Genomic DNA, 14,473 nt, shown 5'->3' with positions numbered 1-14,473 from the left:
TGCTGTAACTCACTTCCAGTCATAATTTGGGGAGAAAAATCTGCAAAGTCTGCTGGGGTCAACGCAAATCCCCCCCCCCAAAAGGGTGGACGTTTTAGGAGGTGTTCTCTGACATTTTAGGGCAGGGCCAAAATTGATGGCAACTATGGGGGAGATTTATTAAACTGGTGTAAAGTGAAACTAGCCCAGTTGCCCCTAGCAACCAATCAGATTCCACCTTTCATTTTCCAAATAGTCTGTGAGGAATGAAAGGTGGAATCTGATTGGTTGCTAGGGGCAACTGAGTCAGTTTCACTTTACACCATGTTTGATAAATCTCCGCCTATGTATTCATGCTGGCGGTAACAATAGAACATAGAAAGTATAGAATTAGCTCCCCCCTCACAGTTGATCACCAGAGATCACCAGATTTAGATCTCTTTGCCAAGAATGAAAGAAATTTCCCTATAAATCATTGGAAATCATTGGATATGCTAACAGTATGTATTTGAGAAAAGTCATAGAATTTCATCTACTGTCACTTTCTGTGTTTTTCCAAAAACTGATAGGTCCCCTTTAAAGGGGTACTCTGGCAAGTTATTTTTTTTTCTTTCAAATCAACTGGTGTCAGAAACCTATACAGATTTGTAAATGACTTATATTATAAAAAAAAAAAATCTTTAGTCTTCCAGTACTTGTCAGCCGCTGTATATCCTGCAGGAAGTAGTGTATTTTTCCAAGTCTGACACAGTCCTCTCTGCTGCCACCTCTGTTCATGTCAGGAACTGTCCAGAGCAGTAGCAAATCCCCATAGAAAACCTCTCCTGCTCTGGACAGTTCCTGACATGAACAGAGGTGGCAGCAGAGAGAACTGTGCCAGACTGGAAAGAATACACTACTTAATGGAGGACATACAGCAGCTGATAAGCACTGGAAGACTTTAGATTTTTAAACGGAAGTAAATTACAAATCTATATAAAACTTTCTGACACCAGTTGATTTGGAAAAAAAAAATCTTTTGCTGGAGTACCCCTTTACGTAATGATTTTTTGTGTCCTAAATATCAAAGATTTCCACTGAAATTATATATATAGATGAACCCCCTAAAAAAAACTTTATGGTTAATACAAGTGCAAATACAGGTGTCATGTGCAACATGACAGATGTTATATAATCTAGAATCAAAAACATAACACAACCTAGAACCGAAAACATTCTGCAGTCTAGAACCAAGAACATTCTACAGTCTAGAACCAAGAACATTCTACAGTCTAGAACGAAGAACATTCTACAGTCTAGAACCAGTACTAAACATCATGACACAAGCTCTTAGCACAATGATGGCCTTCAGATATACACAGTAGTTTTCGCCAAGTACAAACCTGTTTGTGGGTTGATCAGAATGCTGCCGGGAGGAATGCCAGTGGCTTCCAAGGGAAGCAAAAAGAAGCTAGTACTAGATGGAGCCACTTGCCCACTTAAGCCACCATCAAAGGAAAGAGTATTACTAGTGCTGACAGGTGGATAGACAGGAGCTGAGTCATGGGAAGGCTGGCTTACAGCGGGAACTGGAAGAGGCTGCTGGGAGTGAGACAGAGAACCTCTGGACGACCCTACACTACTAGAAGACTCTGAACCTATGGGAAAGGAGCAATAAAAAAAAAAAAAAACTGTATTTTTACCTAAAAGATCAAAATACAACATGCACATTGACATATGCAAAAATGTTAACCCCACAGCTGCCAAGAAAGCAGAAGCACCAATGGGCGGTTCATGCTCGCGACAACCCGGGGAGGTAAGAAGAAGAAGAAGGAGGAGAAGTAGCTAAAGCACATCAAGCAAAAAACATGCAAGTAGCAAAAGGGTTAAAGGTGGACCCCCTCACATGCACAGGAGAACGCCTAATGCTGTGACTACGGGCGGATGTGCGTATAGGGAGATGAGGAGGCGCCAGACATCTCTGCCACCGCTCATCCCAGGGAAAACAATAGGATCAGGCACCCACCATATAAGTTGGGGATCACTACCTGGTACCAATAACTTAATATTTCTGTTTGGAGGGGATTTGGAGCTCTGTATCAGGAAAACTACAAAGTTAGATCAATAAAATCAATTATTATAACAGGTCAGGCCAATCTAGTATTCAAAGATAGGAGTTCCTTTAAATGGGCTCTGTCACTTTAAAAAAAACAAAACAAAACTTTCATCGGTCACTGTCTGGGTGTTTAGACTCCGATGGAACACTAGAACAAGCTGGAGAAATGCAGCATCCTGATAAAATGCGTCTGTCTTGGTTGCGGGCACAATGAGCGAGGAGAGAAGCGCCCAGCCATGCGCTTCTCTCCCTGCTCATTCTAGGAATTTCTCTGAACACTGTAGAAAACCTTTGGGCGTCTCTCTATATGACAGGTACATACTCAAGTGATGACTCAATTGGGCGTTAACCATTCACAAGAAGGGGTTAAGTTTGTTCCTGAAAGAGGTCCCCTTTAACCATTGATAGAGCAACAATGCAAACAGGTCCAGCATGCAAGGTTAAGCCAAATGCAGCACTGCAAGTCTCACGCAGCGTCATGACCCAACACCAGGTTAATAACGTCCGTGCCCTTTATCTATCTACCGGCTCGATGCAGGAGAGATTGAGAACCCTGCAAATCTGTATCATCCCTCTACACAGAGAACTACCAGGAATGGAGATGTGTAAACTCTACAGGAGGCCATGTTGCGTGTGTGTATTCCCGCAGGCATGCACAGTTTAGGGTTAGTGGATTAAGAGAAGTACCTATAAAGTACATGTCCCCATAGTCCTGTTACTTGTAATAGAAGGTAACTAAGTGGTGGGAGTACAATCACACATTTATCTGGATGGCTGCCGTGTAATACTTAATGTCCCCTCCAGAGGTCACTGTAGGGTAATGGCCAGGTTAGCTGCTGCTTCCCAATTGGAGGCGTCACCAACCATTTTCATATTGAAGCCCGTAGCTGATCGGTTGTCTTTGACAAGACCCATGCGCTACATGCCATCTCATTTACTTTAAAGGGAATCTGCTACTTTTATCTCCTGTTCAAAGCTGAGCTGTAGCATGCACGCCACCCCCTCCCCCACTCCTCCCTGTCTTAACTTAATAATGTACAGGGCTCAGTCCTGGAAGCTGAGCCCTGTACATTAATCATGCAGGGTGTGGTAGGGTAGAGTATTGGCGTGCAGCATCATGTACATAGCTAAATTTACAAAAGGTTTATTCTAGTATAGGACTCTTACTGCCACCTGAAGGGTTTAAGATTTGGGGGGGGATGTTATCCGGAAATGGCGCCACCCTTAATCGCAGACCATGTCGGGTATTGCTGCTTATGGTATGGAGCTGAGCTGCAATAACAGACAGGGAATATAAGGGAAGGTGGACAGATTTTTTTGAGCCAAAGCCCGGAATGGACTATAAACAGAGATCAGGTAACAAAGGAAAGACTGAGATTTCTCCTCTTTTCAAATCCATTCCTGGGTTTGGCTTAAAAAAATCTGTCAGATAATCTGTTGGTGTAATAGGGCCCTAACACGGAGATACTCTCCTCGCCCAGACGGGGACTGTGTAATAAGTGTAAGAGCCCTATTCCACCGGACGATTATCGTTCAGATTATCGTAAAATCGTTCGAATCTAAACGATAATCGTTCGGTTGAAATGCAGTTAACGATTAACGACCGAACGAGAAATCGTTGATCGCTTTATAAGACCTGGATCTGTTTTTATCGTTGCTCATTCGCAAAACGTTCGCATTGAATAAGACATTGTCTGGTCGTTTGCGGTAAATACGAATGCAATAGCGAAGAAAAACTATCGCAAATACGAACATAAGTAACGATTATCGTTCCATGGAAATGAGTAAACGTTTCAGGTCTTTCGCAATAGCGGTCGTTTAAGGTCGTTAATCGATAATCGTCCGGTGGAATAGGGCCCTAAGCCGTTTTCCTACAGGCATTGGGATCAGTCAGCAGTACTCTATAGGAAGCCATTCTCAATGGCCAATGGTGAGTGGCCAATCCCTATTGCTTCCCCTGAGATAATGTGACGCCAGCACCTTCTGTCTGCCACCTCCCACTTCCCGAGGTGCCTACAACACTGTGGGGGGTCGCCGGCTCTGACCATCCTCTTAGGTCATAGTCATCTTAATCCTGCGACAGATCTACATGTACACACGTTGGCATGTTGAACACAAGCACACAGAAAACTCAAGCATATAAAAAGAATAAAAGATGAAAAAAAATAAAAATCAAACAAAATGAATGAGAAATGCCTTGGCAGCCGGCTCTCTGGTGCACACCGCTGATACCTGTTTTGGAAAGCCTGCCTGTGCTTTTGTTGCTTCCAGAGCTATCCCCTCGTGTCAAAACCGAAATCCCACTGAAGCTGCTAGCTTTGGTGACAGCGGGCTTCAGGTTTCGGATGGAGCTGTCGGAGTCCGTACTGCTCCACGGCCGAGGCTCATTATACTTGACATCATTCTCAGTACTGCTGAAGAGGCTGTTTCCTGATCTACCTGAAGCGTCTTTATTGATCCTGAAAATTTATACAACTGGACTGTAAAGATATATGGAAAAAAACAAATCGCAAGGAAAAAAGGAAAGCGGAAGACACACATGCAGACAGGACGGGGACGGGGGCTAAATACCTAAATATCTGGCGCCTTTGCTGGGTGAGATTACACTCCTCCTCTTGAATTCTGCGGGTATTGTAACAGGAGAGTCAATGAGATGCAGGGAAGGTTCTTTATACACAGTCACCTTCTGTAGAAAAGCCCACGCTTACCTTTTATCCGTGAGGAAATTCTCCTGAGAACACAGGGACTGATGGAGAAAAAAAAAAAAAAGAAGAATGACTTGAAATAGACGTGTATTTTTAGCCAAGACAAAAATCAGAAGATATATAAAATGACATCTCTTCTCCAGGGAACAGAAAGGATCAAACAGGTTAAAATTCCTGCCTCACAGCTAGACCGCTTCTGTAATGATCAAGAAGAGGGCTCATACAGTGCACCGCCTAAACCGAGGACTACTGCTGTCCCTGTCTAGTAATGATGTGTATGATGGGAGCAAGCAGGAAAGAGAAGCTGCATGCACATGCATCCAGCTTCCTGTCAGAGATGGGAAACATTACTGAATCCAGGGGAAAATGAGCAAACAGCAAGGGTCATCCCAAGATTAAAGTGTACCTGTCATTTATTTTTTATTTTTTTGGCAGAAATCAATAGTACAGACAATTTTAAGAAACTTTTCAATTGGGTATATTAGCCAAAAAATGCATTTTTATCATGAGAAAGCAGTTTGAAGCTCTCCCCCCCTGTCTTCATTGTTCTCTATGGAGAGGGGAGGGGTGGAGGGAGTTGAGGCACCAAAATAGGACAACAAAGAGTTAATTTACAGCTACATCACTGGGCTATCTCCTCTGACAGTCAGCACTGACCTCTGAATAGAGGCTTTCACATAGTTCTCGCTGTGTAATCCTTTGTTCTCTGCTGCCAACTAATCTCCCTCCTTCCTCCTCCCCTCTCCATAGAACAGACAGGGGCATATCTGATGTAACAAGACATAATTTCCTGATAATGAGCAGTGAATGGAAAATCGGAGGGGGGGGGGGGGGGCTGGGCAAAGTCTTTTTGAATGCAGATAATGGCAGATTTGCCTAATAAACCCAATTACAAAGTTTCTTAAAATAGCCTGTACTATCGATTTCTGACAGTGACACGTTAAAAGTTAGCCCTTAACCACAAGATAGGGGATAACTGGTTGGTTGATGAAGATCTGATGGTTGGGACCACCAGCAATTATGGTAATGGACATCAATTGTCCAATGCGTGAAGGTAGCAGTAATATGGATTGCTTAACTGCAACTCTTTTCTCTGTCACTTAGCCAAGTACGAAGTATGAATATAGAGATGGCCAAGCCTGTGCACTGCTCAATCATTCAGTCAGCGAATAAATGATACCCATTCTCTGCATTGCCGGGGGTCCCAGTAGTCAGATCCCTTTTGATCAAACCCATGGACTGGTGATAACTTGTATAACCCTATAACCCCAGCTCTTCAACCTTTGACCAACAGAGAAGAAGAAATTACCCTAGCCCACCAGGGAATTAGATACTTACCCTGAATCGACACTAGACCACCAGGGAATCAAACCTTAACCAGGCAATTAAACTCCAAGCGAACAGTAACCACTCCCTACAATCCGAGAAACCCACAGGTGACAATAGACTCCACTAGACCACCAGGGGCATTTTAGCTAGTCAGAAATAAGAAAAATATATATCCTCTATACCAACTGAACAGGAAAACCATTAAATGACTAAAACACTTACTTCTTGGGCAAATATTCGCTCTCTAGCTCTCTGGTATTCCTCTTCACGTTCTTCAATGGACTTGCTTCTCCTGTCATCCTTTAACCTCATCCTCATCTGTGTAGAGAAAGGGATTAGCTGCGGGATCGGAGAATAAGCCGGGGGTATCTGACAACCGTAAAACCCTCGGCGTCACTCACCTGATTATCGTCTTTGTCTAGGCTGGAGTTATCCCTTTTGAGGATGTAGCGCTTCTGGAAGTCCATGCTCTTTTCATCCTTGATATGTTCTTCAAATTTCTGATCAGGGCTGAAAGGAAACAGGGGAAGCTTACTAATATCCATTATAGGATGTGGACGGAATATCCAGCAGCTGAATCCTTACCAACACCTGAGCGGCAAGCACAACAGTGCAGCCGACTCACCGACATATCGAGCCCTTTCATTAACAATTTAATTTCTCAGAGCAGGCGGCAAACATGGCAAGCAATAAACACATGTCACCTTCCATTACACAGATAATTTGACAGTATTGAAGCCTTTCTATGCAGCTAGGTAGAGAGCGGTCAATGAGACGCCGACAATGAGAAGCACCAGGGTAGGTACTGAGATTTAGATTTTGAGGTGTGTATGATTATACCCTCTTGTATACGGACACCAATATGTACATCTACCCTAAAGACTATTGCAAACAGCCTTCGATTAAAATACTCAACTGTTTTGTATTTACAGTTAGTTTAAAGACCTGTGTTTCCAAGACGACAGACTACAAACAAACCTTACGTAGTCTGTTCCTACAGTCAGTCTCCTGATCTGCTTTCTACCATAGAAGAACATGTGGTATTATTTGTGGGACAGTATACTTTGTTTTCTACCAGGACTCAAAAACAATTGGCTTCCAATCTTTGGGTCTTCAGCTGTTGCAAATCTACAATTCTCAACATGCAGAGAGTTGTGCTGGAAAGACAATTTGGTGAAAACTGATTTAGTTATTAAAAGGGTACTCTGGCGGAAAAAATATTTTTCCTTCAAATCAACTGGTGTCAGAAAGTTCTATAGATTTGTAATTTACTTCTATTTAAAAAAAAATCTTAAGTTTTCCCATACTTATCAGCTTCTGTATGTCCTGCAGGATGTGGTGTATTCTTTCCAGTCTGACACAGTGCTCTCTGCTGCCATCTCTGTCCATGTCAGGAACTGTCTAGAGCAGTAGCAAATCCCCATAGAAAACCTCTCCTGCTCTGGACAGTTCCTGACATGGACAGGGGTGGCAGCAGAGAGCACTGTGTCAGACTGGAGAGAGTATACCACTTTCTGCAGGACATACAGCAGCTGATAAGTACTAGAAGACTTAAGATTTTCAAATAGAAGTAAATTACAAATCTATATAACTATGTGAAACCAGTTGATTTTAAAAGAAAAAGAATTTCACCAGAGTACCCCTTTAAAAGATTACAGGGTAGCCAGCAATAGGTGCATGCTTTTTTTTCCAGGAGCAATGCCATTAGCCTAAAGCAATTATCCAGCATTAAGAAAACATGGCCACTTTCTTCCAGAGACAGCACCACTCTTGTCTCCAGTTTGGGTGCAGGTTTTGCAACACAGTTCCATTGAAGTGAATGGAGCTTAATTGCAAACCACACCTGAACTGGAATCAAGAGTGGAATTGTCTCTGGAAGAAAGTGTCCATGTTTTTCTAATGCTGGATAACCCCTCTAATTTCCATCTTTTATATAAGTATCAAAGAAAATTCTGATTATCGGGCCAATGTGACAGCCTCAGGGTTGAAGTGGTGGGTTGACCATGCTGAAAGGGAGGTGTTACGTGTTTAAACCATATCTTGGCGACATATGGACATCCCTCAAAGAAAATTTAGATTATAGGTACTCTAAAATTCCTCTTGTAACCTCTAAAATCACAGGATTAAAAAAAAAAAAAAAAAAAATTCAAGGACAAAAAAGAGGAGGAGGCCAATGCTGGGTGGAGAGCCATATTAGTCACACACAGGCTGCATCTTTGGTTTCTAAGCAACAGCCCAGATATATCGCTTAACAAAGCGATAACATTACCGCCGAGAGCCTAAAGAATATCTACTATGAAAACTCTGATTCCCACCAGAGACTCCCATAATTTTGAGTGTGCTCTTCAGCAATTTCTTAGCATTAACATTACAGCGTTACTGTCAAATAAATTAACTTTCAACATGTCTGAGATGACAGGTGATGAACTGAATCTTGAAAGTGTATGTACATAGCTTATACATTAAAGGAGAAGTCCGGTGAAAATTTTTATTTAACTATTGTATTTCCCCCCAAAAGTTATACAAATCCCCAATATACACTTATTACAGGAAATGCTTATAAATGCTTTTTCCCTGCACTTACTACTGCATCAAGGCTTCACTTCCTGGATAATATGGTGATGTCACTTCCTGGATAACATGGTAATGTCACTTCCTGGATAACATGGTGATGTCACGACCCGACTCCCAGAGCTGTGCGGGCTGTGGCTGCTGGAGAGGTTGATGGCAGGGGGACACTGAGGGACACAGGGCACTGGAGCGACACTGAGCATCCCTCTGCCATCATCCTCTCCAGCAGCCACAGCCCGCACAGCTCTGGAAGTCGGGTCGTGACATCACCATGTTATCCAGGAAGTGACATCACCATGTTTATCCAGGAAGTGACATCACCATGTTATCCAAGAAGTGACATCACCATGTTATCCAGGAAGTGACATCACCATGTTATCCAGGAAGTGACATCACCATGTTATCCAGGATGTGAAGCCTTGATGCAGTAGGAAGTGCAGGGAAAAAAGCACTTTATAAGCATTTTCCGTAATGAATGTATATTGGTGATATGTATAACTTTTGGAGGCAATACAATACTTTTATAAAAATTTTTGCCTGACTTCTCCTTTAAGACAGTCCACCTACTCAGTCTGTAATACCAGACATAGCCACAGACAAGGGGGGTGCTGTTTTGCTAATCAGGATATAAGCTGCTCTTACACAATGCAGTCTGAGGAATTAAGTTTGTAAGAGGATGTTCTTTATTACTCACATTCTTGTATTGCTCGTTTTGTTCACAATGACAGATTTGCCGCTCTGGTCCACATTGTGATCAAGGCCGAAGTAGGCAGCGACTCTGTGCAGGAGCATCCTGTGGTACGAGGTCATCGGAGGGAATTTCTTACGTTGGATTCTACAATAAAGGAGACAAGGGAAGTGTTACATTAGTATCTGGAGGGAGAGACATACAGTGGCCCAGAAGTTGTCTATGACTATGATAATTCTGAGTGACATAATCCTCTATCAGGTCCCGTACTATTAATATTGTAATCATTTCACAGAATAGATATGGATATATACATGTATCTAGATTTGGTGCATTTTTCCCGTCATCCCCTTGTGTCCTCTATTGGTCCAGTATATATTTGTGGTATCCCTCATTTCCCTGTATCAATCACATGATCAGCATCGTACACCTGGTGACTAGTGCTGAGCGAATCTGTCAAACTGCTCAGGTTCGGCAACGTTCTCTGAATCGGAACGTTTGGCATTTGATTCCTAGCAGCTGCAAAAGTTGAATCCTGTGCTAGGGAGTCCTGGAAAACATGGATAAAGCCATAGGCCATAGGAGGTAGCCATGTTTTCCTGGCAGTCCCAGGGCTACATCTAACTTCTGCAGCCACGGGGGTAGTCAAATGCCAAATGTTCCGGTTTGGAGAACCCGAATAGTCTAGCAGGTTCACTCAACACTACTGGTGACACATCTTGGCTATGGGGTGCAACACTTTTAGTAAACTATGCTCATGGCTAAGGATAATGGTCCCGTTGGACATGGAGCAGTGAGGGGCAGCAAAGCATCAATGCAGGACTGTGCCAAGTCCATTACTGGTTAGATGACCATACCAGTTGGACCCAATTGGTGCAATGCCAGAGAAGATAAGCAGTTCCACTGATCAAGTAGTCATAGATAACTTGTTATTTCTGAAATACCCCTTTAAATGAAATCTTTCTGACTGTCTATGATCACTACTAGGGGTGCACATAACTAGTATATAACTCACACATGGACTATATACCTATATACACACTTTTTACTTACTCGTTGGTAGAAATAAAATCTAATATATCTTGTTCCAACTTGAGCAGCATCATTCTGTCCCTAAAAAAAGACCAAAAAAAAAACAGCTTTAGGCCATGTTCACACAATGTCTTTTTAGGCAGTCAATAATGTTTATGACAATTATTATATAAATACACATTGCTCAGTTGCCCCTAGCAACCAATCAGATTCCACCTTTCATTTTCCAAAGAGTCTGTGAGGAATGAAAGGTGGAATCTGATTGGTTGCTAGGGGCGACTGAGCGAGTTTCACTTTACACCATGTTTGATAACTCTCCCCCAATATCTCATTTGTGACTTTATGAATAGTTTGTTAAAGGGGAAAGTCTGACAATTTTAAAACTTAGGCAACCGGCAGGGGAAACGGAATGAGATTAAAAGTACGAATTTACCTCTTCCCGTGCTGAGTGGTGGGAGTGGCTTCGAGATCCCCGCTGGGCTCCGGGATCTCCAGCGCTGACACGTCACTGCCCAGCCAGTCAGTAATTGGGGTGGGATGCTGCTCCAATCACTGATTGGCTGAGTGACCAGCCCAGCATCACCCCCACCCCCAATTCGTGACATCATCACAGCTCAGGAAAAAAAGCCTTCCCGTAGTGGTTTTAAGGCCGGTCCTGTCGCTTGCTGCGGGCACGGGGAGAGGTAAGGTCATATATGTTATCAAATTCCCCCCTGGCGGCTGCCAAAGTTTAAAAATCACCGGACTTCTCCTTTAAATTAATCCTATTTAACTGGGTAAAAAACAGACAAGTGGTCTGTAAAAAAAATCTCACGTTTTAGACTCAATACTAAATGCCCCCCCCCCCATCATTGTGTGAACACAGCCTCATAATGAACAGATAATAGAGGAGAGAGGTTCTCATTTCTCCATTTCCGATTCCTTCCTAATAGATCTCAGAGTGTCTCTTCCTCACCGCCGGCGCAGGCCCCGCGCAGCCTCCTAATCCTCCGCTCATTTCCGTCGTCTCGAATTCAGTCCTAATCACCATTTAGATTAATATTAATTAGTTTGGTTAATGGCAGAGCAAGAACATCAATTATGAAAACCATCTGAAGGCCGCTGCCTGCCCTGATCACACAGCCAAGTCCTGCCCTCTGCTTCTGTGCTGCTTCTGCCACAGCCTGAGGATCAGCAGCCGGCGGGAACCGACAGGAAGATGCGGGGGCACCGGACCTGGGTTCATATCATACACCCATATGGTAACAGTACACAGGCAGCAATCCATGTGCTGAGCCGGGTTCTGATACTTTATGGATAGTCACCATGCTTATGCACCAAACATGTTACTGGGACTTTCCATTGAGCTTGGTACCCTATCTATTCAAAAACCTGGCTGTTTCACAGTGTTTAGATGCTAAACTTATGTATTACTACCAAGCTATGCAGTAATCCATATTCTACTACCTCATTTATGCAGAAAGCCATAGTTTGCTACCACATCTATGCAGTAAGTAGCTCTACTACCTAACCTGGGCTGGAAACCTGGTTCCTTTAACCCATCTATGCAGTAAGCTGGGCTCTGTTACCCCATCTATGCAGTAAGTCGGGCTCTGTTACCCCATCTATGCAGTAAGCCGGGCTCTGTTACCCCACCTATGCAGTAAGCCGGGCTCGGTTACCCCACCTATGCAGTAAGCCGGGCTCGGTTACCCCACCTATGCAGTAAGCCGGGCTCTGTTGCCCCACCTATGCAGTAAGCCGGGCTCTGCTTCCCCATCTATGCAGTAAGTCGAGCTCTGTTACCCCACCTATGCAGTAAGCCGGGTTCTGTTACCCCACCTATGCAGTGAGCCGGGCTCTGCTACCCAACCTATGCAGTAAGCTGGGCTCTGATACCCCATTTAACCCCATCTAAGCAGTAAGCCGGGCTCTGTTACCCAATCTATGCAGTAAGCCGGGCTCTGATACCCCATCTAAGCAGTAAGCTTGGTTCTGGTACCAATTTTATGCATTAAGCTTGGTTCTGTTGCCATATCTATTCTGTCACTGTATTTAAACATCTATAAATATGGTCATGTGTCTGTGGGCTTGGAAACGCCACCTTCGCTAGCCTTTTCCCACACACACTCCCATGAAGCATTCTGCAAGGATGCTAAGGCATGCAATTTAAGTCAGGAAGGAGTTAATATCCATTGCATTTCCTAGGCGTAGTCATTTATGCTTTTAAGCTGAAAAGCTTTTTTCAGATTATTTTTTTAATTGCAGAATAGGGCAGCAGCTATTTGCCTATATACCAACTACTTTCTATAGGGAGAATAGTTGGCTTTGTCGGATTTTTCCCCTCGATATGTAAGCCCCCTCTGCTTCCCGCTACACACGGCAAACACATTCTCAGTAGAAGAGGTGCAAGATCGCTCCCTCAGAGTGTTATGCATCTGGGTGGTGCGACAGGGAGACAATAGCGGCAGAGACCGCCTGAGTGAGCACAGCAGGTGCCGAATTGTAGTTGTAACAAAGGATTAAGACATCTAGCTCTTATGTGCTCTATTTCCAGCACTCTTTACATTCAAGTCTGGAATGCAGCACTTTGGGGTTTAGACTACTCTTACATGGTTGAGGAACCACAAATGGTCCCAATCCTAAGTGCACTTGACTGTACGTGGTTATTTTGGGAATAAAATCCCAACATCTGCCGGCTGGAAAGATGGGGGGCGATGAGTGTGATTGGAGTTACAGCTCCCATAGGGACTATCAACCCAGCTACACACCGCAGCCTACGTGTGCCAAGACCATGCCCAGCTGACCAGATTCCATTTATAAAAAGGTATTTTTATATATGGTTGAATACAGTCCATGGACAGAATGACACTGTCTTCAACTTCTCATTTTATGGACAACCCCTTTTAGAAAAATAGAACAATTTGGGCATATTTTAGAAACCTGATTAAGGCCGCAAGTGCTACTGCCGAAGAAGTTTTTTTGTTAAAAAATTTTTTTCTTAATTTGTAAATATGACCTTGGCAATAAAACAAGGACGGAAAGCTTATTGTATGAGGCTATGTTTATAATCAAGGCTTGGGAAGGCTTCCAATGTACCAAACATATAACAATCTTCAAGTATATAGAACCAAAAGCCATATCCTATACGACAAATATTAAAGGGATTATGCAGGGTTAAAAATAACTGCTTCCTCCTTAAAACAGCGCCATCTCTGTCTTCAGGTGAGTAGTAACATGGCAGCAGGTGGCCCCCGCTTTGTTACTTTTGTTACTGCACAATACAAATGTGCCGTGGGACAGGTGACCCACTGACTGGCAAGCTGGGTGGCCCACAGGGCATTTGCTGGTACGCCAGATTGTCAGTCCGGGCCTGTGGTGTGTTGTTTCACAACTTGGCTCTATTAGGCTCAATGGAACTGAGCCGCAATACCACATAGAACCTAAAGACCGGGGTGGAGCTATTTAAGGAAGAAAGCAGCTATGTTTTCCCAATCCTGGATAACCCTTAAGACGGTATATCTTTATTTTTCAAAGCAAAAGATAGAAGACTCATCAGCTCCTTAAAAAGTATTCTCTTTATTTCATCGATTATAAGTCAGACCACCGACGTGGTTCTGATGTTACTCGCATCCTTATTTGTGGGTAAAATAAATAATATACAAACAATCATTCAAATTAAATATGTCTCAATTTCATTGTAGTGATAAGTGTTGCTGACTTCACTTATCAAAATGAAAAGAATATACAGTAAAATAAAGATGCGACTATGCAGCACTATGGCACATGATTACATATGTTGTGGCTATATGTTTGGCGCATATAAACATACCTCAAATGTGGTGAGAACAGGGCCTGACTAGATATGGGAATCTGAGTGATAGCGTTGAGCGTAGAGGCCAAACTATTTGGGTTCGTCAATATTCTCCGGACCCAAAAGCTCAGAATTTGACTCCCCGCAGCTGCAGAAGTTTGATGCAGCCCCAGGGAGTCTTGGAACACTTGGATACATCCTATGTCAAATGCCAAGGGTTCAGGTTCGGAGAACATTGTCGAATATGAATATTTTAGCCTCTCTGCTCAACACAACCGAGT

At 43.3% G+C, this 14,473-nt stretch overlaps 1 protein-coding gene across 18 annotated transcripts in view; it reads right to left on the bottom strand.

The window, feature by feature from the left end:
* Positions 1-14,473, bottom strand: part of R3HDM1 (R3H domain containing 1) — an 85,111-nt gene that overhangs the window by 20,657 nt on the left and 49,981 nt on the right. For 15 of the 18 annotated variants that reach the window (XR_011364504.1, XR_011364502.1, XR_011364503.1 and 12 more), the window contains 8 exons: positions 10,421-10,480; positions 9,374-9,514; positions 6,510-6,618; positions 6,331-6,426; positions 4,783-4,820; positions 4,646-4,696; positions 4,307-4,533; positions 1,362-1,616 (listed from right to left, as the gene is read on the bottom strand). Coding sequence is in view for 15 of the 18 variants with exons in the window: in XM_069982617.1 (XP_069838718.1) it covers positions 1,362-1,616; positions 4,307-4,533; positions 4,646-4,696; positions 4,783-4,820; positions 6,331-6,426; positions 6,510-6,618; positions 9,374-9,514; positions 10,421-10,480 (977 nt within the window). In the remaining 3 variants the exon portion in view is untranslated. The remainder of the gene's footprint in view (positions 1-1,361; positions 1,617-4,306; positions 4,534-4,645; positions 4,697-4,782; positions 4,821-6,330; positions 6,427-6,509; positions 6,619-9,373; positions 9,515-10,420; positions 10,481-14,473) is intronic. The other 3 variants (XM_069982629.1, XM_069982630.1, XM_069982631.1) reach the window with 2 other exon arrangements.

The sequence above is a fragment of the Dendropsophus ebraccatus genome, chromosome 9 (genome assembly GCF_027789765.1).
Source record: "Dendropsophus ebraccatus isolate aDenEbr1 chromosome 9, aDenEbr1.pat, whole genome shotgun sequence".
Taxonomy (NCBI): Eukaryota; Metazoa; Chordata; class Amphibia; order Anura; family Hylidae; genus Dendropsophus; species Dendropsophus ebraccatus.
The sequence above is the reverse complement of the archived record's forward strand: the minus strand, read 5'-3'. Positions and strand labels throughout refer to the sequence as shown.